Below are 22177 nucleotides of genomic sequence, written 5' to 3'. Positions count from 1 at the left end.
TTTTTTATGCTGTAAAATTACAGGGGTGTTGTTAAAATACAAGGGTGCTGGCCCTGTCCTGTATGCTGTTAATACAGGGGTGTTGTTTTTAAAATACAATCATGCTAGTCCTGTCCTGTATGCTGAAAAAATACAAGGGTGTTGTATAAATACAGGTACACTGGCCCTGTCTTGTATGTTGAAAAATTACAAGGGTGTTGTTAAAATACAGGGGTGCTGTAAATATAAAGGGGCACTGTTCTGTTTGCTGTCAAAATAAAGGGGCTGTCCTGTGAAATGGGGAATAAAAATTTGGAAGAAAAAATAGTGAAAGATCAGGAACCACTTCCAATTCCTAGTACTAGTGCTGAAGCTGCTTCTGCCACCAATGATGACATTGCCGATGCAATTCAATCAATGTCATCTGCTAAGGCTGATGCCCAATGTCATAGAGGGCATGTAAAATCCAAGAAGTAAAAATTAATAACCAAAAAAAAAAAATTTATCTGATGAGAAACATAAAATTGGCAATATGCCATTCACGACACAAAGTAGCAAGAAAAGGCTGAGGCTTTGGCCTATGTTTATGACTGATGGTTCAGCATCTAATGAAGATGTAAGCCCTCCTGCCTCTCATTTTTAAAAAAAAAAGCTTGTTAAAGCACAGGAAAAAACAACTGTGCATTCAGACTCTGAGATATCACAAATCCCCACGGAGAGTCCAAGTGTGTCCACAGTTACGATGTCTAGGCCTCACCTTCCCAAGACTTTATGGGAAGAGTAGGCTCCTACCACCATTTGCACGCATTCTGCAAGTGCTGGGAGGAGCACCACCGGTCCAGTTGCTGATATTGAGATTGAGGATGTCACTGTAGAAGTACACCAGGATGAGGAGGAGGAGGTGTACCTGGCGCTGAGAAAAGTATCCTCAGTGTCCTCAAAAATGCAGTTGTTCCCACTGTCAACTTAACCAAGGACATGAGGACAAGTGGAGCAGGGCAAACTAAGGACTACATGACTGTGACAGCCCACTGGGTAGATGTATTGCCTTCCGCAGCAACAGCAGCAGCATCTCACAAATGCAGAACTCATTCCTAGGCAGGCTATGCTGTGTATCACCGGTTTCCATAAGAGGCACACCACTGACAACCTCGTACAGAAACTGAGGAACTTGTGATATCTGACAACGCCACCAATATTGTGCATGCATTACATCTGGGCAAATTCCAACACATCCCATGTTTTGCACATACAATTATTTGGTGGTGCAGAATTTTTTAAAAAATTGCGGGCCACTATCGAAATTCAGCAACTGCGTGCCGAAGACTGGAGTGCCAGCAAACACTCTTGAATTTGCTATCACCTGAAGCAAGAGGTAGTAACAAGATGGAATTCAACCCTCAATATGCTTCAGAGGATGGATGAGCAGCAAAAGGCCATTCAAGCCTATACATCCACTATGATATAGGCAAAGGAGGGGGAATGCACCTGACTCAAGTGCAGTGGAGAATGATTTCCGTGTTGTGCAAGGTTCCCCAACCCTTCAAACTTGCCACATGTTAAGTCAGTTTAGACACTGCCAATTTGAGTCAGGTCATTCCCCTCATCAGGCTTTTGCAGAAACATCTGTAGAAATTGAAGGAGGAGCTAAGACGGAGCGATTCAACTAAGTATGTGGATGGAGCCCTTCATTTGCTTTGCCAGGATTCAAGGGTGGTCAATTTGTTGAAATCAGATAACTACATTTTGACCACTGTGCTCGATCCTAGGTTTAAAGCGTACATTGTATCTCTCTTTCCAGCGGACACAAGTCTACAGAGGTGCAAAGACCTGCTGGCGAGAAAATTGTCATCTCAAGTGGAATGTGACACATCAACAGCTCCTCCTTCATTTTCTCCTGCAGTTGGGGCTGCGAGGAAAAGAATAACATTTCCTAGCCAACTCACTGGTGGTGATGTAGGGCAGTCAGGAGCAAGTGTTGACATCTGGTCCTGACTGAAGGAGCTGCCAACAATTACTGACACGTCTAATGTCACTGTGTATGTTGCTGTCACCATTGAAAGAATGGTGGGGGATTATATGGTTGACAGCATCCAAGTAGGCATGTCAGACAGTCTGTATGTATACTGGCAAGAAAAAGAGGCAATTTGGAAGCCCTTGTACATACTGGCATTATTTTACCTATGTTGTCCCCCTCCAGTGTGTACTCCAAAAGGGTGTTTAGTGAAGTCGGTAACCTTGTCAGAGATCAGCATAGGAAGTTACTTCCACAAAATGTGCAGATGATGATGTTCATCAAAATGAACTATAAATTCCTCCAGGAAGACCTTTACCATCAATTGCCTCCAGTAAGTACACAGGGACTTGTGATGGTGGATTCCAGTGGGGACAAATTAATACTCTGTGAGGATGAGGATGTAAACACTGAAAGGGGTGAGGAATCGGAGGATAGGATGACTTCTTGCCTATGTAGAGCCAGTTTGTACAAAGAGAAATGTATTGCTTCTTTTTTGGTGGGGACCCAAATAAACCAATCATTTCAGCCACAGTCATGTGGCAGACCCTGTCACTGAAATGATTGGTTTGTTAAAGTGTGCATGTCCTGTTTATACAACATAGGGGTGGGTGGGAGGGCCCAAGGACAATTCCATCTTGCACCTCTTTTTTTTCTTTGCATTATGTGGTCTTTGAGGCCTAGTTTTTAAAACTGCCATTCTGTCTGCCACTGCAGTGCTACTCCTAGATGGGCCTGGTGTTTGTGATGCCCACTTGTGTCTCTTAGCTTAGTCATCCAGCTACCTCGGTGCAACGTTTTGGCCTAAAAACAATATTGTGAAGTGTGAGGTGTTCAGAATAGACTGGAAACGAGTGGAAATGAATGTTATTGAGGTTTCTAATACTCTAGGAACAAAAAAAACACAAATTCTGTGATTTTAGCTGTTTCAAAAAAATCCAAATCCAAATCATAAACAAAACCCAAAAGGGTGGTTATGGCAAAACCAATCCAGATCCAAAACACGAAAGGAGATCCAGATCCAAAACCAAAACACAAAACCCAAAAAGTGTCTGTTGCACATCTCTAGTAGGTACAAATAGGTTACTATATGGTAACGTCATATAAAGATGTTGTTATCCTATCGGGGTCAAGCACTGGAAAGCTTGGTATTGCAGAGCTTTGTAAATCTGACAGTTTTGCAGTCCCCATCGTGGGTCTGTTGCTGCTGTTGGAAATGTGCCACAGAAGATAATGGAAAGATTTGCTGCGATCCTCCATAGTACTTTTCGGGTATCCTTTATATCTGCGAATTTCCCCCCAAATCATCTGTTTTTTGGGCATATCCTGCAAATATTATTTGATGAATAGACCCCCCATTTTTGTTGATATGGATACCACAACTGCAGTACAGATTTACTATATTGTTTATGTCTTTTATCATCAATACATAATGTTTAACTCTTGCACAGTATGTTCTTTTTATTTATGTACTTTACCCGCAAAGTAATGTTCCTGTTAGGTGTCTATATGTGCATTGTTTATTGATTGTGATCTTTATTCACTTACTTAAAATAAAAAAGTACATTTAAAAACATCTTTACTTGGAAGCAATTTAGCCACTTGTATTAGTTTAAGTCTAATCATGGCCATAACTAGAGATTTTGGTACCCTGTGCCAGAAAGTGAATTGGTGCTCCCCACATTTTTAAATAGGGACAGCATGCACTGAAGGCACGAGCAATGGGTGTGGTACCCAACATGAAAATGTGTGTGGTCTTGTAGGGAAGGGGAATGGCCACACAATAGTACCCCCAATTCAAATTATGCCATACATCAGTGATCTTTACTCACATTACATCACACAGTAGTTCCCCTTATACATGTTACGCCACACAAATATTACCCCTTATACATCTTGGGGGTTATTCAGATCTTTATGCAGCCATGCATTTGCATGCAGTGGCCGCATCCAGGTGGTCTGCGCTGTGCACTGGCCATTGTGGCCAGGCTGCACTGCCAGGGGTCAATTTTAGTTTCGATGCATCCACAATCTAATTGCAGATGCATCGGGAGGCAGCCTTACACTTACTGGGTGGCCTTGCCCTGTGCCTAGCAGCCCCCACATGTGAGGAGATGAATGGAAATCTGGCTGCGTATGAAGCAATCTGCATCCATCTCTGAATAAGGTCCCTTATGCCACACAGTGGTAGTCCTTATACACATTATACCACATAGTAGTACCCCAATACACATTATATCACACAGTACTGCTCCTTACACATTATGCGGCACAGTAGTAGTGCCCTTTACACATTGTAAGACAGTAGTAGAGTCCCTTACACTTTATGCCCACAGTAGCAGTGACTGTGGCACATTACACCGACACAGTAGTAGTGCCCCATACACATTATGCCCAGAGTAGTAGTGCTCATTACACATTGTTACACAGTAGTAGTACCTATTTCTTATCTGGCCATTAATAACCATCCAGCCCCTTCCATATGCCTCTTTCTCTCCTTTATAACCTTACAGTTGTATCCCCTTATGTTGTGGTTGCAATGTGTACACATTGCTGAACACTACTCCTGGCATAGGGGGGCATATGCTATGCTCTGCTGGCTTTTCAATGGGAGAAGGTGGCCATGTGCGTAAATATGCTCCTGCTGCCCATTCATTCTAATGGGAGATGGCTAGCAATGCGCAAGTAGTGGCATGCTATGATCTGTACACATTGCAGTCCCTCTACAGAGCACTTATATATACAGAAACAAAGTAGCAGGATACATCAGTTCCTGTCAATTAATAACCCCCCCTCAGACACACACAAAAAACCTGCCTATGCCTCTCTCTCACATTTATAACATTACCTTTACATTAAAACTCCCCTCACCCTATGCCTCTCTCTCTCCTTTATATATAAAAGAATCCCTCTCTTTTTGTTATTGATAACACATGCAGGCTGCTGCAGCACTTACCCCCAAAATGTGACTAAAGGAAAGGCAAGGGGGTACACTGCTGCACTTCTGCCTCTCAGTCTGACACAAGACTGTAGTCTCTCCATCATAGTGCTGCTGCCACCTCTTCTGCCTGACAGAATGGCTCCGCAGTGCACTGTGGTACTGGCCTGGGGAGAGACATGACATCTCTTCTAGTCCCTGCACACACTGCAGGAGACAGGGAAGGGGGTGGAGCACACAGGGTAGGCAGCAGCAGCACTGTTCGCTGTAATGTACAGGTAAATTAGTAGCTGTGCACCTGGCAGCCTGGCAGAGAAGGAGCCAGGTGCACCATTACTATCATATAGTACATTGCAGCAGCTGCTAATTAGTGATGAGTAGCTCATACAGATTAGCAATCACTGGGGTAGGTGGCCGTATCCGCCAATAGGGCATCTATGCTCTGTGCATGCACACTGGATGATCAACCTAGTTATGGATGTAACTCTAATTTTATTATTTTTATGTATGTTAAAGTAAAATAAATCTATGTCATATTAATTATATTAAGCATTTGCCATGAAGAATATTTTTAAAGAAGTGGTTACAGCCTATAAAAATAGATTGTTGCAAAATTAAACATCAGTTTTCATTTTAATGTATGTCATTATCAGGCCATATCACGTTTCACCAATATGTATGATCATGAGAAAATTTGCAAGTTGTGATTAATTGTTTTTTAAATATATATTTTTTAAAGGTTCTATTGAGGAGGATAAAGGAGATGACCTTTTGTTGTCCTCAGTGCATGAGTTTTGGTGGTTCCCTCACATGTGGAGTCATATGCAGCCTCATCTTTTTAATAATGAGTCCTCCTTGGTGGAACAAATGATTTTAAACATGGAGTTTGCGCAGGTAAGTACAACAAATATGTATTGCATGACATGTGTATCCAAATTATTTCAAGAGTTGTTATGATGTAACCAGTCTTTTCATTATTACAAATATGAAACCTGACAACAAATCAAGCTACTGTAATTAAGTACAGTAGATCATTCTAAAAGAATAGTTATATATCAGGTTCAATGTGAAGTTGTTTTTAGTATTATAACATTTTCTAACTTCATATTGATTAGAAAATTACTCAATTATCCTATGTTATTTCACATCAGTTAGTCCTAAAAGTGTTACATTTAGACAAATACAACTAATTGTAATGCAAAGCGTAATAGCTAGGTATACACAGGCTGGTCTGTTTAGGTTGAGCATTAAGGAGCTAATTCAAAGTTGCATGTAAGTCTCTATTGTGGATGGATCCAGTGATTATTTGCATTGTAGTATACTCCATGTATGTATTTCAGTATGCTCCATAGCTTAGCAGACACATCTACAGGAGATTCCCAGTCATACAGTATCACAGTCATATCTCATTCACAACTCACCTTATGTCTGAAAGCACATATCTCAGTGGCAATGGGGCATTTGCATGTAGGCTTATTAGAGAGTCACAAGGGCATATCTACAATAGGTGCAGGATGTGGGGCCCGGCCCTCCTCCTGCAGCTAGTTGCTGAGCCCCATTGGTTGCTTTTATTTCTCAGCACTCAGCAGTGTACTGCTGCACTGCAGCCACATCTGCTCTCCTGGTCGGCTCCAGCTCTCCTGAGTCCTAATTGATGCTGAGTGGAGAACATCCCCAAGCCTGCAAGAACATCCCCAAACCGTGGCCACGGCTCCTCCCAACATCAGTGAGGAGATACGAGACGGAGCTGACTGGTAGAGCAAATGTAGCTGGTACAGCACAGTGCTGGGAAATAATAAGACAAATTTACTGATATCACATTCAATATCAATTGTGTGACCAGTTGGTTTTCTTCATAATCCATCAATAGTAGTTAAAATGTTAAAAGGGCAGTACAGATGGTGTAATGGTTAGCATTACTGCCTCACAGTACTGAGGTTGTGGGTTTGATTCCCACCATGGCCCTAACAGTGCAGAGTTTGTATATTCTTCCCTCTGGGTACTCCGGTTTCCTCCCACTATTCAAAAATATACTGGTAAGTAAATTGGCTGAACTTCTGGTTATCACCATTAAGGAATCACTTAAGTTTTAAATAAAGTGAATAAATGGAAGTGCGAAGTAATGTGCCTGCATTAGACAATTACATTTTGCATTAACTTCAAATCTGAATAAAACTTTTCAGCCAAATAGTTTATTCTATGCTGATAAAATATGATAAAATCTTAATATCATTGCTTGCACTTAGTAAGGGAAAAGATTAAGCTTTGTTTGTCGAAAACCATTTGTCTACCAAAAGTACGCTGTGAATTAAACTTACGATTTCAGTTATAAGATAAGAGATATTTAGCTGATCATTGCATTTACTGTGTCTTCAACTATTCACTGTAATATTATCTTTGTGTTTTGGTTTCATCAGTAAATTCTGAATGTATTTTGATTATTTTAAAATAGATATTCATAGTCTTCTAGATATAATTTATTTCTAATTACATAACTAGTGCAGATGCTATTTTCATGACGTTAAGAAATTTATCAATCTGTGCTGCTGCTGTTTTTCTTTTGCTGATAAGAAAGCTACCATTGTAATAAATGGATCCCACCTATTGCTGCTTTTTGTGCCCTTCTTTAATTGCTGAATAGAATATGCCCTACATAAAATGCTAATTATTCAAATTTATATCTATGTAAATTCTGTATAATCCACTGAATCATTATATCTATTTAAGAGCGTATAAAGAAATCCTATTGAGCTTTTGGTGCATTCATTACCTTTTAAATAACTATGTTTGAAGTATTGGGCAGGGCTCAAAAGTAATTACAGTGCTTTGCAATTTAATATCTAAAGCTGATTAGAATCCAGAACAATCCCACTTGGTTGTTCTGCATTTCAAATATGTAGTCTACATTTGAAGGTTATAAATCTTTGAAATTACATTATGAAGCACATTGCTTAAGCCTAGAGTGCTATAAAAATACCTAATCAATTAGGAATTAAATTGTATTCGGCTTTCAGAAAAGCAATGGTCCCGGGGAGTTCTAATTACTTGATAATAGCAGCCCTGCATTTCCTGTCAGTAAGACACTTCTATACTGCACTAGGCAACGGTTCACATATTCTCCCATGTTACATTTTCTCACTACTTTATGCAAGCTTTCTTTGCATATTATTCATCTCGTTATTTCATATTGTCCAGGATGGTATTGAAGAATCTATTCGTACCATTTTTATCAGTTGTATTTTTTTTATATAGTTAGGTTTGGCAGTTCCACTGCACATGTGTGATCCAGAAAACTGTGTCTCGTATGCACAGATTCAAAAAGGCTGGCTGTTGGCAGACTTTTATTACTGCTACCAGCCAGTATTTCCAGGCAGCTGTCACTCAGCTGCCTCAGCAATATTATACTAGTAAACTGCAGTGATAGAAGATTTTCTATGAAAGAACATATTTTGCATTGCTGCATAATAATAAAAAGGTTGGTCAAACTTAATAATGATACTGATGCTCAACTCTTGGTTCAAGTGACAGAATTGGCACATGTGCTGTAGCAACTTTAGGTGCTTGTTGAGGGTTTTTTATATATTTGTTAGTACACACACACACACACACACACACACACACACACACACACACACAATGCTTCTGCTTGTTCCCACTGTCTTCTTTGGCCTCTAATTCTGTAGCTTGCAAATCTGGTTCCTCAGTATTGCACAGGGAATTGTCCTCTTACCACTGCATGATATACCTCTGCCTTTGCAAAGAAAACAATTATTTCTTTCCCAAAACAGAGACTGTCTGATTAGGTAAAAGACAAAGTATCATTTATGTGTATCTTCATATGTGGATGTGAACAGACAGTTCTTGAAGTTGAAGTGTTGTAAGCAAGAAAAATGGGCATGTGTAAGTATCTGAGCAACTTTGCCCAAATTGTGATTGCTAGATGACTGGGTCAGAGCATCGCCAAAACTGTAGGTCTTGTGTTCCTGCTATGCAGTGGTTAGTACCTAACAAAAATGGTCCAAGGATGGATAACTGGTGAAACATTGTCAGGGTTATAGGCACCCAAGGATCTTTGATGAACATGATGAGTGAAAGCTAGTCCATCTAGTTTAATCCCACAAGAGAGCTACTGTAGCACAAATTAATAAGAGTTAATATTGGCTATGATAGACAGGTATTAGACCACACAATGCATCACTGCATAGCCAAAGAGTGGTCAGAGTGGCCATGCTGACTCCTGTCAACCAACAAAAGTGCCTACAATGGGTGTGTGAGCATAAGAGCTGGACCATGGAGGACATGAAGAAGGTAACCTGGTCTGATGAATCACGTTTATACATCTTGTGCATGGCAAAGTACAGCTGTAGCCATGCTCATCTATGCCACACTGCGTACGCACACTTCGGGGCATAGTGAAAATGTGCTGCTCTGTGACTGGCAGCAGCGGACATTCACACCATAGGCTGTGGGCACACCAGCCACACCATTGCTGCAATTGCAGCAATGAAGAGCATGGCTACATCTGTACAAGTGCATTGTTTACCTGGGTAAGAGATGGAACCAGGATTCACTAGGGAAGAAAGCTGATGGTGGCAGTATGTTGCTCGGGCAATGTTATGCTGGGAAACTTTGGGTCCTGGCATACATATGGATGTGACTTTGACACTTACCTCCTAAACATTGTTGCAGACCAAGTATACCCATTCATGGAAATGGTGTTGCCTGTTTGCAGTTGCCTCTTTCAGCAGTATAATGTGACCTATCAAACTGCTAAAATTGTTGAGGAATGGTTTGAAGAGCTCAAGGTGTTGACTTAGACTCCAAATTACCCCGATCTCAGTGTGATCGAGCATCTGTGGGATGTACTGGAAAAACAGTCATGGAGGCAACAACTCACAACTTACAACTAAATGATCTGCTGCTAGTATCTTAGTGACAGATACCACGGGTCACCTTAAGTGGTCTTATGGAGTTCATTACTCAATGGGTCAGAGCTGTTTTGATGGCACAATGGGGACTTACACAAGAAAGGTTGTTTAAATATTATAGCTGATTGGTGTATAAATATAATAAAGTGGTACTGGATGATGGGCACTCCAATAATTTAGGATTAGGATACCAGAGATTAAGAAAAATGATTGTTAATAAAAGTGGCACACCAAGCTATAGCTCAATCACCAGAGTGCTTATTAAGCATACTGCATGAAACAAAGCAACATTTTGTGCATATTTGTGCCCTTTGCCAAGCAAAGGGCTGACTGAAATTATGTTATATTATTTCATGCTTTTAGCTTAATTTTATGTTTGAAATATACTTGGAGTGACACTTTATCAACAATCGCTTTGTCTTCTCTCTTTTTCCCTCTCACTCTCTATTTATAAATGTGTATTTACGTAGGTGTGAGTATATGCTTTGCATAGACCACTTGTGTTAACTAGATAGCTATATAAAACAAAATAATAGGGAATGCTCACATTAGACATTAATATGGCATTACATCACCACCTGCTTTAATGACAGTTTAGATTGTGTGAGGCATGCTATCAATATAGAATTTGTCGGCAGATAAGAACCACTTGGCCCATCTAGTCTGCCCCTTTTATTTATTTTTTTATATTATTTTTATCTCTAACCTTATTTGATCCTTATTTCTTTGTAAGGATATCCTTATGTCTATCCCATGCATGTTTAAATTGCTCTACTGTCTTAGCCTCTACCACCTCTGATGGGAGGCTATTCCACTTGTCCACTACCCTTTCTGTGAAATAATTTTTCCGCAAATTTCCCCTGAACCTCCTCTCCTCCAGTCTCAGTGCATGTCCTCGTGTCCTATTGCTTCTCTTCATTTGGAGAATGTTTCCCTCCTGGACTTTGTTAAAACCCTTGATATATTTGAAAGTTTCTATCATGTCCCCCCTTTCCCTTCTCTGCTCCAAACTATACATATTGAGATTTCTTAGTCTTTCTGGGTATGTTTTGTGATGTAGGCCATGCACCATTTTAGTTGCCCTCCTTTGTACAGTTTCTAATGTATTAATATCCTTTTGAAGATATGGCCTCCAGAACTGAATACAGTATTCTAGATGAGGCCGTACCAATGACCTATACAGTGGCATTATTACTTCTTTCTTTCTGCTGCTGATTCCTCTCTCAATGCAGCCAAGCATCTGACTAGCCTTCCTCATTGCCTTGTTACATTGCTTACCTGCCTTTAAGTCATCTGAAATAGTGACTCCTAGATCCCTTTCCTCCTCAGTAGTTTCCAGTATAGTGCCATTAATACTGTATTTAGCTTTAGGATTTTTGAGACCCAAGTACATGATTTTGCATTTTTTGGCATTAAACTGTAATTGCCAGACTCTTGACCATTCCTCTAGTCTACCTAGATCCTCAATCATTTGTTTTACCCCACCTGGTGTGTCTACCCTGTTGCATACCTTTGTGTCATCTGCAAAAAGGCATACTTTAATGTAATACTTTGGATCACATTTATATCACATTATGCCCATTCCATGACCAAGTGGTCCTTCAATGCATCCAAATTTGGAGGGTGTTTCTGGATCTTTTTCACAGCCCATTCCAATGTGTCCCAAATGTTTTCAATAACATTGAGATCTGGCAAATTGAAGGTCCACATTTGTATTGTTCTGTATGTAATATAATCCTTCAGTTTGCATTCCCCCTAATCACAGCAGACTCTTGGTTTGTTTTTGTCTTATTATATTGGTAGAGAAAACAATCTTACAGCTGCCAGGTGTACTTTTAATACTGATTTCAGAGCATCCTCTCTATAGCACCTAGTTATAGTTATGGGGAAGTCGATATGCTAGAATTTGTGATTGCTTGATTGCAAACTTGCTTCATTACATAGTAACATAGTATCTAAGGTTGAAAAAAGACAATTGTCCATCGAGTTCAACCTATTTGTGGTCTCCTATGCACGATTATTTTGTATTAAATTTTGACTGAAGTTGATGACTGCCGTTACGTTTTACCCCTCTTTTTTTATAATAACCATAGTGCGTGACTATGCCCCGTAACCCTGGATATCCTTATCCATTAGGAATTTATCTAACCCATTCTTAAAGGTGTTGACTGAGTCGGCCATTACAACTCCCGAGTTCCCATTAGTGGTCATGTTAAAAGTGTGAAATTTATGTTTGCAGTATCCATCTTGCAGTTCCTTAACTTATGTAGTGCTAGAAAGTAGAGATGTATGGTTTGCTTTCCTTGTAAACCGACACCATCCCAAAATTCCAGTTTTTGAGTACTTTTAACCCTAGAATCAGTATTAAACATCAGATTTTGATCCAAATATATGGTAATACTTCATCCTCCTTGTGTCGGATCTTGCATGTTTTGTATTCTGTAGAAGTCCCTCCTTCGTGGTTTGGGTGCCATTCCACACAGAACACCAAAGGGAGATGGTGGGGGCCAGGCTGCAGAGTGATTATGGCTACTGTGACTGTTAAGTAAGAGCTACTGTGACTGTGATTAAGGGCAGTGGGATACCGTGTCACCATCAGACTCAGTGTCACCAGCGAAGGACTGTGGCCTGCAGCATGTCTAAGGGCTACTGTGAGTGTTAATAAATAATTAAGAAGAGCTATTGTGACTGTTATTAAGAAAGGTATGATACTGTGTCACACTCATACTCTGTGTCATCAGTGAAGGACTGTGGGCTCAGTATGATTAAGTAACTGTTAAAAAATTATAAGAAGAGCTACTGTGATTAAGGGTAGTGGCATGACACATTCAGACTAAGTGGCATTAGTGAAGGACTATGGGCTGCAGCAATGTGACTTTGTCAGTGTTAGGAAAATTATTACTATAAAAAAGTGCATGCCATTGTTCAGACTCTGTATTTTAAAAATAATACTCAGTAGGTGCCACCGTTACATACTGCAGTGTTTAAAAAAATAAAAGTGTGTGTTGTTGTTCAGGCACTGAACTTAAAAAAATGTTCACTAAGTGCCACCATCACTAATAGCACTGTGAGTTTATATGGATCAGTCAATAAAAGAGCAGGAGCAGCAACCCAGTGCTGGTGCTGTGGCTGCTGCCAGTCCGCCTGAAAGTACTTCCACATCTATTAAAGATGGTCCAGAGGACAGGAATTTTAAGAAAGGGCACCTGAAATCTAAACATTTCACAATGTTAAAGAAAAGAGGTAGTGGTGTCACCTTTAAAACAAACAAATCACTGCCCCCCCAAAAAAGAACACTAAGGCTGAATAAAAAACTGTGTGTTTACAAATCCTTAAGGGAAGTCTAGGGGTTTCCCCATTATCTATGTGTGAGTCTGACATTTCTGACATTGTAATCATAGAGAAGCCTCCTTCTGCCATTTCTGCAAATGTGGGTATGAGAAGTACACATAAAGTTAGTGACATAATAGAAATGAAGATGCTATTGTGAAAGTACAATAGGATGAAGGGGATATTAGTGTACTACAGTATCTGATGCTGATGATGTGGTTTATGTAAGCCATAAAGCCACCTCTTGGGCGTGAAAGTATTTTTACCCCAATCCTGACAACATTAGTGAATGTACCTCTTCAATTTGTGAGGCCAAAGTTAGTAGAAGTAGAGATGTTAACCAACTAGGCACCTGCTCCCTGTTACAGCATTTACAGCAAGTTCATACAACGTATTTAACAATATCATAATAGTTTGTAAAATAAGAAGCAGTCCAGTATCAGCTACAGTACCAACAGTTTTTACCTTCACATTCAATCTCCACCATCAACACCCTCATTATCAAACTCCTCATTAATGATCTGAGGTAGTCCTTCCAAAAAATTGTTTTGTGGGGGACCAAACTGTCACTGAAGTGCTTGGTTTGTTAAACTGTGCATGTTGTTTTAATATACAACATAAGGGTAGGTGGGTGGAAATTTTTATCTTGTACCATTTGTGGACTAGATTTAGGAGAAAAAATAATCGATTAAATTAATCAATAAATCAGTTCTTTCAACCCTTGTCAGGAATCCTTTGATAGTAAGTTTGTATTTTACGTACTTTTGTCAGTGGCTGCAAAACAGATTCTTGATATATTTTTTTGTATTTTCAATTAATCAAATTAATCCATAAATTTCAACCCCTGTCAGGAATCCTTGGCTATTATTATTGTACTCTTGTTAGATGGCCTTTTCTTTTAGTGGTTGCAAAATATATTCTTGGGATTTTTTAATGCTAAATAAATTAATTAATAAATTAATCAATCAGTTCTTTAAACACCTGTCAGAAACCTTTGAATATTAATACAGTACTCTTGTTTTATAGCCTTTTCTCTTAGTGTACTGCAAAACAGATTCTTGTGATTTTTTGGGATTCCAAATCTATTTAAACAGATGTGTCCCTTTCCATCTTTGCCATCAATGCATGTACATTGTGGGCTATGACATGCAGCATACAGTATTTTGAAGGGAGCATGCATACACATACTCCCGCTACGAGCATTCAACAAGTAGTGGGGGTTGCACACAGAGGTAGGGGGCAGTGGAGGTACCACTGCGCATTAATTGTGGGAGCCAGCATAGATTTGTAAGTGAAGGTAGCAGTAGCCTTTGCTCCTTCTACCTGTTGCTACAGCAGGGTGAGGTGGCATCAGTATGCATGCTCCCATGATTATAAGAAGAAAAGGGGAAAGCCTTGTAGCAATGTCACAGTATTCAGCCTCCTGCAGCAAAGATGTATAAGTACACATCTGTATATATAACAGAAAAAGCTTGCTTGTTTGTAGGTGAATATCTTCCACAGCTCTCAACGTAAAGCAGACAAATCATACATAGTTATTTAGTATTGAAAAAGTAAGCTATTAGACCACATAGTGACAATGCAACAATGTGACAAAGCAACAGAGCAACAAATATTGAAAACTTCATCTTTTGTTTGGTAACAATTGTTTGACTGCTGGAAGGAAACCAAGCGACAAGACGACAACAATGCGACAGTTAGATTTTTTAAGTGAAAGAATTTCTTGAAAATAATATTTATAAATACTGTACAGTATGTTATACAGAAGGATTATTTTTAGAATAATCTACTTATTATTGATGCAAAATGAAACTCAATCATATTTACATTTTATGAAATTTCTTCACAGAATCATATAAGCCATAAAGTACAGTATGTTCTAGAAAATTCTATAATTCTTCAAATATAAAATTTGATACTACAGTATGATTTTCTAATAATGTATACATACATGTGTACACAGGGAGCGCTAAATATTCATAATTATCTATTTTATATAGACAATAAAAAATAGAATGACAATGCACAATTTAATAATAATAAGATATATCAATTAAAAAATTAAAAACCATATCAAATGGACATCTGAAATAAACAACTCGGTTGCTGGTGTTAAAGGATCCAGATTAGGCTATTTAGCCAATAATTACTGAGCAAGTCCAGAATCCTAGTGTATCATTAGTGTCACCAGCAAGTAGCTTTTAACTGTTAAAAGATGTACTGTAGCAGTCCAATGCCACTTAAATTTAAGCTCACCGCTGTTGGAGGTGTTTCCAAACTCCCATCTATTGCTGTTCAGCGGTGTCCCCGTCTCCCCTGCAGGCTTACCAGTGTGCGCTGATGAACCGTGGCCACACAGCCGGACGTCTCCGGCAATAATGTGGAGCCTGATTTGCAGACTGGGGGAGAGAGCTGGATGCAGGCAGCACTGAGCAAAGTGGTGACGGATAGATATAAGTTGATTTCCACAGAGAAATTGTAGGTTCCTTGATGCGTTTCTCCGCTATAGGTAGAGTAGCGGTTTCATCAGATGAAAACGCTACTTTACCTATAGCGGAGAAACGCATCAAGGAACCTACAACTTGTTAGGTACATCATAGAGCCGAAGGCCAGCATGCAAAAATGGGGTGCCTGCTAGGCACTGCCCCTGGTATAAAATATATTGAAAAGGCCAGAGCCACATAAAATACATTTTTAAAGCCAGATCCAACATAAAATACATTGAAGAAGTCACTTCCGCATAAAATAATTGAAAAAGCCAGAACCACATCAATTATAATGAAAGACGATTCACATAGTACACTTCAGCTCTCCCATGTGTCACTTCAGCCAGCACCCTGCTGTGTCACTCCAGTCAGCTCCCCCACTTGTCACTCCTGCCAGCACCCTCCTATATCACTTCATCCAGCTCTCCCATGTGTTACTCCTGCTAGAACCCTCATGTGTCACTTCAGAGCCCCACCTCCAACTCATGCCATTGTAGCAGCTCCTTATTACCCCTTTCACACTGCACAAATATCCCGGTATCGACCCGGCATACTGCCGGGTCGACACGGGTTGGTGTGCGGTGTGAATGGGGCATGCTCGAATTCCTGGGACACCTGACCCGGTAATTCAACCCGGGTTATAAGCACTGTTATTCCTGAGTTGAATACCGGGTCAGTGGCAGCGCAAACGGGTTCCTGGGTCGATGCGACCAGAGACCCGTTTACTACTTAGAGAGAGGCGGCGCAGAGATGAGCTCATCTCCCAGCGCTGCCTCCACCCCTGCAGCCCCTCCCCTGCAGCTATGGCAACCGACCCAGCATATTGCTGGGTCGGGAAGCCACCTGTTAGGGTCCAATGCTGGATTCCACCCAGGAAGGACCGTTTCTAATTTCCAGGTGGGATCCTGCATTGGCGATGTGAAAGGGGCTTAAGGATCCTCTGTTTGACAGTGGGTGTTTTATCTCTAGTATCTGGCTCCCTCAGTCCACAGCCCTCGTAGTGCTTCTGCGTGCCTTTCTGGAGTGCAGTGGTTACTGTTGTGGTAATGTGACTTCAAGTGTCGGGAGCCACATTTAAAGAAAGAAATAGCCACATGCGGCTCAAGAGCCACAGGTTGGCCACCGCTGCCTTAAATCTTCTTATTTCTGGTGCACAGTTAAAACTTTGAAGCTTACAACTAACATGCAAGCAAGAATTATTGGTGATCGCAACTCACGTCTATTTGCTCATAAGTTGCTAAAACTAGGGAAGGAAATGTGCCTGTAGACTTAGACAATAGATTGCTAAAATCTACAAAAAGCAAGGTAGTTGAATGCATTAATGAATTAGTAAAAAAAAGTACTTACTAACTTTAGTTATCACTATAAAGACTTCACTTGGAAGTTGGCTGTGTGAAAGAGCAATATTGGCACCAAAAAAAGTAACAGTTAATGCTATCAACTACCAACTACTGAGAAACTTTTCAAGAGACCCACACATTTACAAATTAATTAAGACTGTTATCAATCAATATGATGTTGTCAACAATCCAATGGAGTTTCTAAATTCTTTGGAACCACCAGGATTGCCACCCCACTAATTGCATATTAAAATAGGAGCACCTATAATGCTTTTATGATATTTAGATCCAGTGTCGGACTGAGGCATGTAGGGCCCACCGGCAGAATGCAGTGGTAGGGGCCCATGTTAGGGTTGTGGCCAGTCTGCAGAAGGGGTGTGGCCTGCCACCTCATTGGTTTGACTAACCATTAGAAAGTGCAACGTCTGGGCCTCTTCATTAAATTCAGTAAATTCAGCTGCTGCATGCATGATAATGTAACAGATTAATAACAGCAATGCACTGTATAAAAAACAGCACAGTACAGTATAAGATAACGTGTATAATGTATAATTCGAGTGCACAGACTGGAACCTGATCCTTGGAGCAGGAGGTGGGGCCCCCAGGCAGGGGGCCCACCGGTGGTTTCCCCTGTACCCCTGTGGGCCAGTCCAAGCCTGTTTAGATCCGCCTAAGCTGTGCAATGGTATAAAGCTAATAATAGCTTTACTTTCTTATGTCATTGAAGCAAATACCAACTGGTTGTGACAATTGAGAAGACACTTTTATTCCTAGAATGCCACTAATAATAACTGAGATACCATTTCAGTTTAAATGTTTGCAATTTCCAGTAAGATAAAGTTTTGCCATGTCGATCAATAAATCCCAGACAAACACAAAGTTTTTGAGCTTCAACTACAAGAGGACTGCTTTGGTCAACTGTATGTACTGTAAAGTAGAATACTGTAGTGTAGGAACAGATTCAAATCTTTATGTATACTCTCCTTTCAAAAAAACTATTGTATATAAAGAAGTTCTGTACATTCTAAGTTTACTTTAAAGTTTATTTATAAGTTAGTATAAATATAAGGTATAAGTATTAGTACAAATATTAGCACTAAGCTTTGTTAACTCTAAAGAAATTAATATAAACATGTTGTTTCTGCTGTTACTATGATATAAAAAAAATTGTAATAAAAGTATAAAATAATACATTTAGTTAATTAATAAATCATAGTCGTAATACAATTAATATAATTTTACTGAAATAAAATTTAGTTTAGTTAAAATTTTATTTTTTTCTCTACTTTTTTGGATATTTTCTAAATAGCAGTTTTGCTCTATTTACCAAATAATTTGCTAATATATAAAAACTTCTACACATTAAAAATTGGACCCATGCAACGCAGGGTGACCCTGCTTGTTAATCAATAAATTTCAACACTTAGGAATCCTTGACCATCAACAGTGTAATAACTGTGTATTCTTTTATGGCATTTTGTCAGTGATTGCAAAACAGATTTTTGCAATTTTTTTTTTTGCATTCTAAATGAATCAAATGAATCATTAATTTCAACTCTAGTCAGGAATCCTTGGCTAGTAATATTATATTTTTATATTATTATGCACTTTTGTCAGTGGCTGCAAAACAGATTCTTGTGATATTTTATTCTAAATAAATCAATTAAATTAAATTAATTAATAAAATAATCAGCTCTTTAACACATTGTCAGGAATCATTTGTTCTTTACAGTGTAATTTTGTAGTATTTTGTCAGAGGCTGCAAAACAGATTGATTTTTTTTCTTCATAAATTAATTAAATTAAATTAATCAATAAATTAATGAGTTCTATCAACACATGTCAGGAATCCTTTGTTATTAAGAGTATACTCTTGTGGCCTTTTCTCTTTGTGGCTGCAAAATAGATTATGATATAATAATAATGATGATAATAATAATAATAATAATAATAAATTTATTATTATTATCATTATTATTATTTTATTGATATAGCGCTCTTTCTCCAATAGGACTTTATGTAGATTCTGGGTACTGCTAAAAGTCCTTCATAGGGTTCTATAGTTTACTAAACTGCCATCCTGTCTGCCACTGTTCTGCTACAATGTTTCATAGATGTGCTATTGGGGTGTATTCAATAAGAGTCGGAAACTGCCGTCTTGTCGGAAAGATGGCAGTTTCCGACTGGAATAGGTCAGAAGGGGTTCCAACCTATTCAATAGGGGCACATTTTTTCCGACACGTCAGTAAACCCGACTTGTTGGAATGCTGTCTGAAAGCAGGTGGATTGGTGGAATACACGCCGATCCACCTGCTGCTGTTGGAAACGGGGCCAATTCTGACAGGTTTTGGCCCTCTTTCCAACAAACTCAATCCAACTTGAAAACAAGTCGGATTGAGCTGAGGAGATGGGGAGCAGTGTGGTGGGATATGGGGATGAGAGGTACCTTGACGCCGTCCCCCGGCCAGGCACCTCTCTCCCTGTAGTGCCTCCCCCACCGCCAGAAGGTATCACCCCCGCTGCCAGCTCTGGACGCCGATCGCCACACTGCTCCCCCCGCTGGCTGCTTCATGCTGCTCCCCCGCCAGCCACCTCACGCTGCTCCACCTGCCGGCTGCCGCATGCTGCTCGCCCCACCGCTGCTGTCAGTGCACCCGGCAGCCGCTGACAGCAGTGCAGGACAGGACACAGGGAACGGCCAAATCCAACAGACGGATTTGGCCGCTCTTTGAATAGGGGTTGTTGGGTCCATTCCAACAACAGCATGTCAGAATGGACCCGACTCTTATTGAATATACCCCATAGGATTAAAATAACTGCCATGTGTTTGTGCCACTACTCTGTTTCTTTATTTAGCCAGCCTTTAGCTGGCTGAACAATATTGTGAGCTGTGAGGTGGTTAAAATTGCTTGGAAATGACTGGAAATTAAAGTTATTGAGGTAATAGTAATAAAAACACACCCAGGTTATATGATTTTAACTGTTTTAATCAATTAAAAAACTTAAACCAAAACATGAAAATGAATCCAGATCCAAAACCAAAACATGGAGGTTAGCACACATCTCTACTAGAAAGGTACAGTACATATTTTTAATTAATGGACTACACCTTTTAAATCCATGGATTTTTTTGTCCAATAATGAAAACAATTGGAACATACTGTATATATACTGTAGATCAATGATACACATAAGTTAGTGTAATTTAGACATTATTCTGACATTTCAAATATTGACAATCATAATGTTGACACCACAATGTTTATAGTTTTATGTCAACATTGTTAAAATGTCAACATTAGTGTTAGGCTTTCAGGTGGGAGGGTTGAGGTTAAACACTATGGGGAGGTTAGGGTGAGGGGGTTTAGGATAAGGAATTTGAGGGAGGGTTAGGATTAGGGATTACTTACCAGAATTCTGGAGGATCTTAGGTCTGACATGGAAGTGTCTACATGATGAATGTCAACTTTATGGCTATAAACATATCATACAACAACCTAAGTTACAGATGTGTCCCAATAGCACAAAGTGCCTGGTGGTGAATGAGCTGCCAGGTCCCATGCAGTTTACTAAAATTTGATAGATGTGGATGCATAGGGGACTATATGTAAGTTAGAATTAGAATTGGGCATCTTTTTTTTCCAAAAATGAATATAGGATGCACCAGGAGGATGTGCTGATTAATTGGATATGTAAAAGTTGTAGATCTGCGTGTGACTGACTCTGTATACGAAGCATATTATGGGAAAAAGCAGCAGCTGTGGCATCATAGCACTTCATACACAGATTCAGAAACTCAGTCAAACACAGATACACAAGTGTCAAATGAATCAGCACAGTCTGCTGGTGTGTTCTAGTTTGCTTCGGATTGTGATTGAGATGCATATTCGGGTAAAAAGATGCAAAAAAGATGCCCCATGCTAGAAGAGTCTAACGGTCACTATTTGGCACAAGTACAGCAACAATGTATGAGCACACATCTACAGTATTTCACTCATGACAACAGATGTTTAATGTTCCTCAGCAACAGATGTTTGTTTAGACCATAAAAGTTCCACACTACCCTATACACTGCATAGTTCACTTAAAGTTAAGGTTCAGCATGACAACATTTATAAGAATCATATGTAAAGCTAGGTATCATCTTGTTGGACACAGAGACAAAAAATGGGTAGCAAGTTCTGCAATAATTGTAGTAGGTAATTATTTTAAAAGCTGAAGAGTTACCAGCATATGGTATTCATTATTTTATGTGTATTTTTATTAGAGATGAGCGGGTTCGGTTTCTCTGAATCCGAACCCGCACGAACTTCATGTTTTTTTTCACGGGTCCGAGCGACTCGGATCTTCCCGCCTTGCTCGGTTAACCCGAGCGCGCCCGAACGTCATCATGACGCTGTCGGATTCTCGCGAGACTCGGATTCTATATAAGGAGCCGCGCGTCGCCGCCATTTTCACACGTGCATTGAGATTGATAGGGAGAGGACGTGGCTGGCGTCCTCTCCATTTAGATTAGGAGAGAGAGAGAGAGATTGACCTGAGGCTGATACTGTAGAAGAGAGTGCAGAGTTTAGTGACTGACCACAGTGACCACCAGCAGTGCAGTTGTTTTATTTAATATATCCGTTCTCTGCCTGAAAAAAACGGTACACACAGTGACTCAGTCACATACCATATCTGTGTGCACTGCTCAGCCCAGTGTGCTGCATGCCTGCATCATCTATGTATATATTATATATCTGACTGTGCTCAGCTCACACAGCTTATAATTGTGGGGGAGACTGGGGAGCACTGCAGTGCCAGTTATAGGTTATAGCAGGAGCCAGGAGTACAAGACAGTCACATACCATATCTGTGTGCACTGCTCAGCCCAGTGTGCTGCATCATCTATGTATATATTATATATCTGACTGTGCTCAGCTCACACAGCTTATAATTGTGGGGGAGACTGGGGAGCACTGCAGTGCCAGTTATAGGTTATAGCAGGAGCCAGGAGTACATATTATATTAAAATTAAACAGTGCACACTTTTGCTGCAGGAGTGCCACTGCCAGTGTGACTGACCAGTGACCTGACCACACTGACCACCAGTATAGTTAGTAGTATACTATATTGTGATTGCCTGAAAAAGTTAAACACTCGTCGTGTGACTTCACTTGTGTG

The 22177-nt window shown here is 39.9% G+C and overlaps 1 protein-coding gene across 3 annotated transcripts in view; it reads left to right on the top strand.

The window, feature by feature from the left end:
• Window positions 1-22177, top strand: part of LOC134916434 (bifunctional heparan sulfate N-deacetylase/N-sulfotransferase 4-like) — a 624652-nt gene that overhangs the window by 251389 nt on the left and 351086 nt on the right. For all 3 annotated transcript variants that reach the window (XR_010177405.1, XM_063920212.1, XM_063920213.1), the window contains exon 4: window positions 5671-5825. Coding sequence is in view for 2 of the 3 variants with exons in the window: in XM_063920212.1 (XP_063776282.1) it covers window positions 5671-5825 (155 nt within the window). In the remaining variant the exon portion in view is untranslated. The remainder of the gene's footprint in view (window positions 1-5670; window positions 5826-22177) is intronic.

This window comes from Pseudophryne corroboree, chromosome 1 (genome assembly GCF_028390025.1).
Source record: "Pseudophryne corroboree isolate aPseCor3 chromosome 1, aPseCor3.hap2, whole genome shotgun sequence".
Lineage (NCBI taxonomy): Eukaryota > Metazoa > Chordata > Amphibia > Anura > Myobatrachidae > Pseudophryne > Pseudophryne corroboree.
This window is presented reverse-complemented; position numbering and strand designations above follow the sequence as displayed.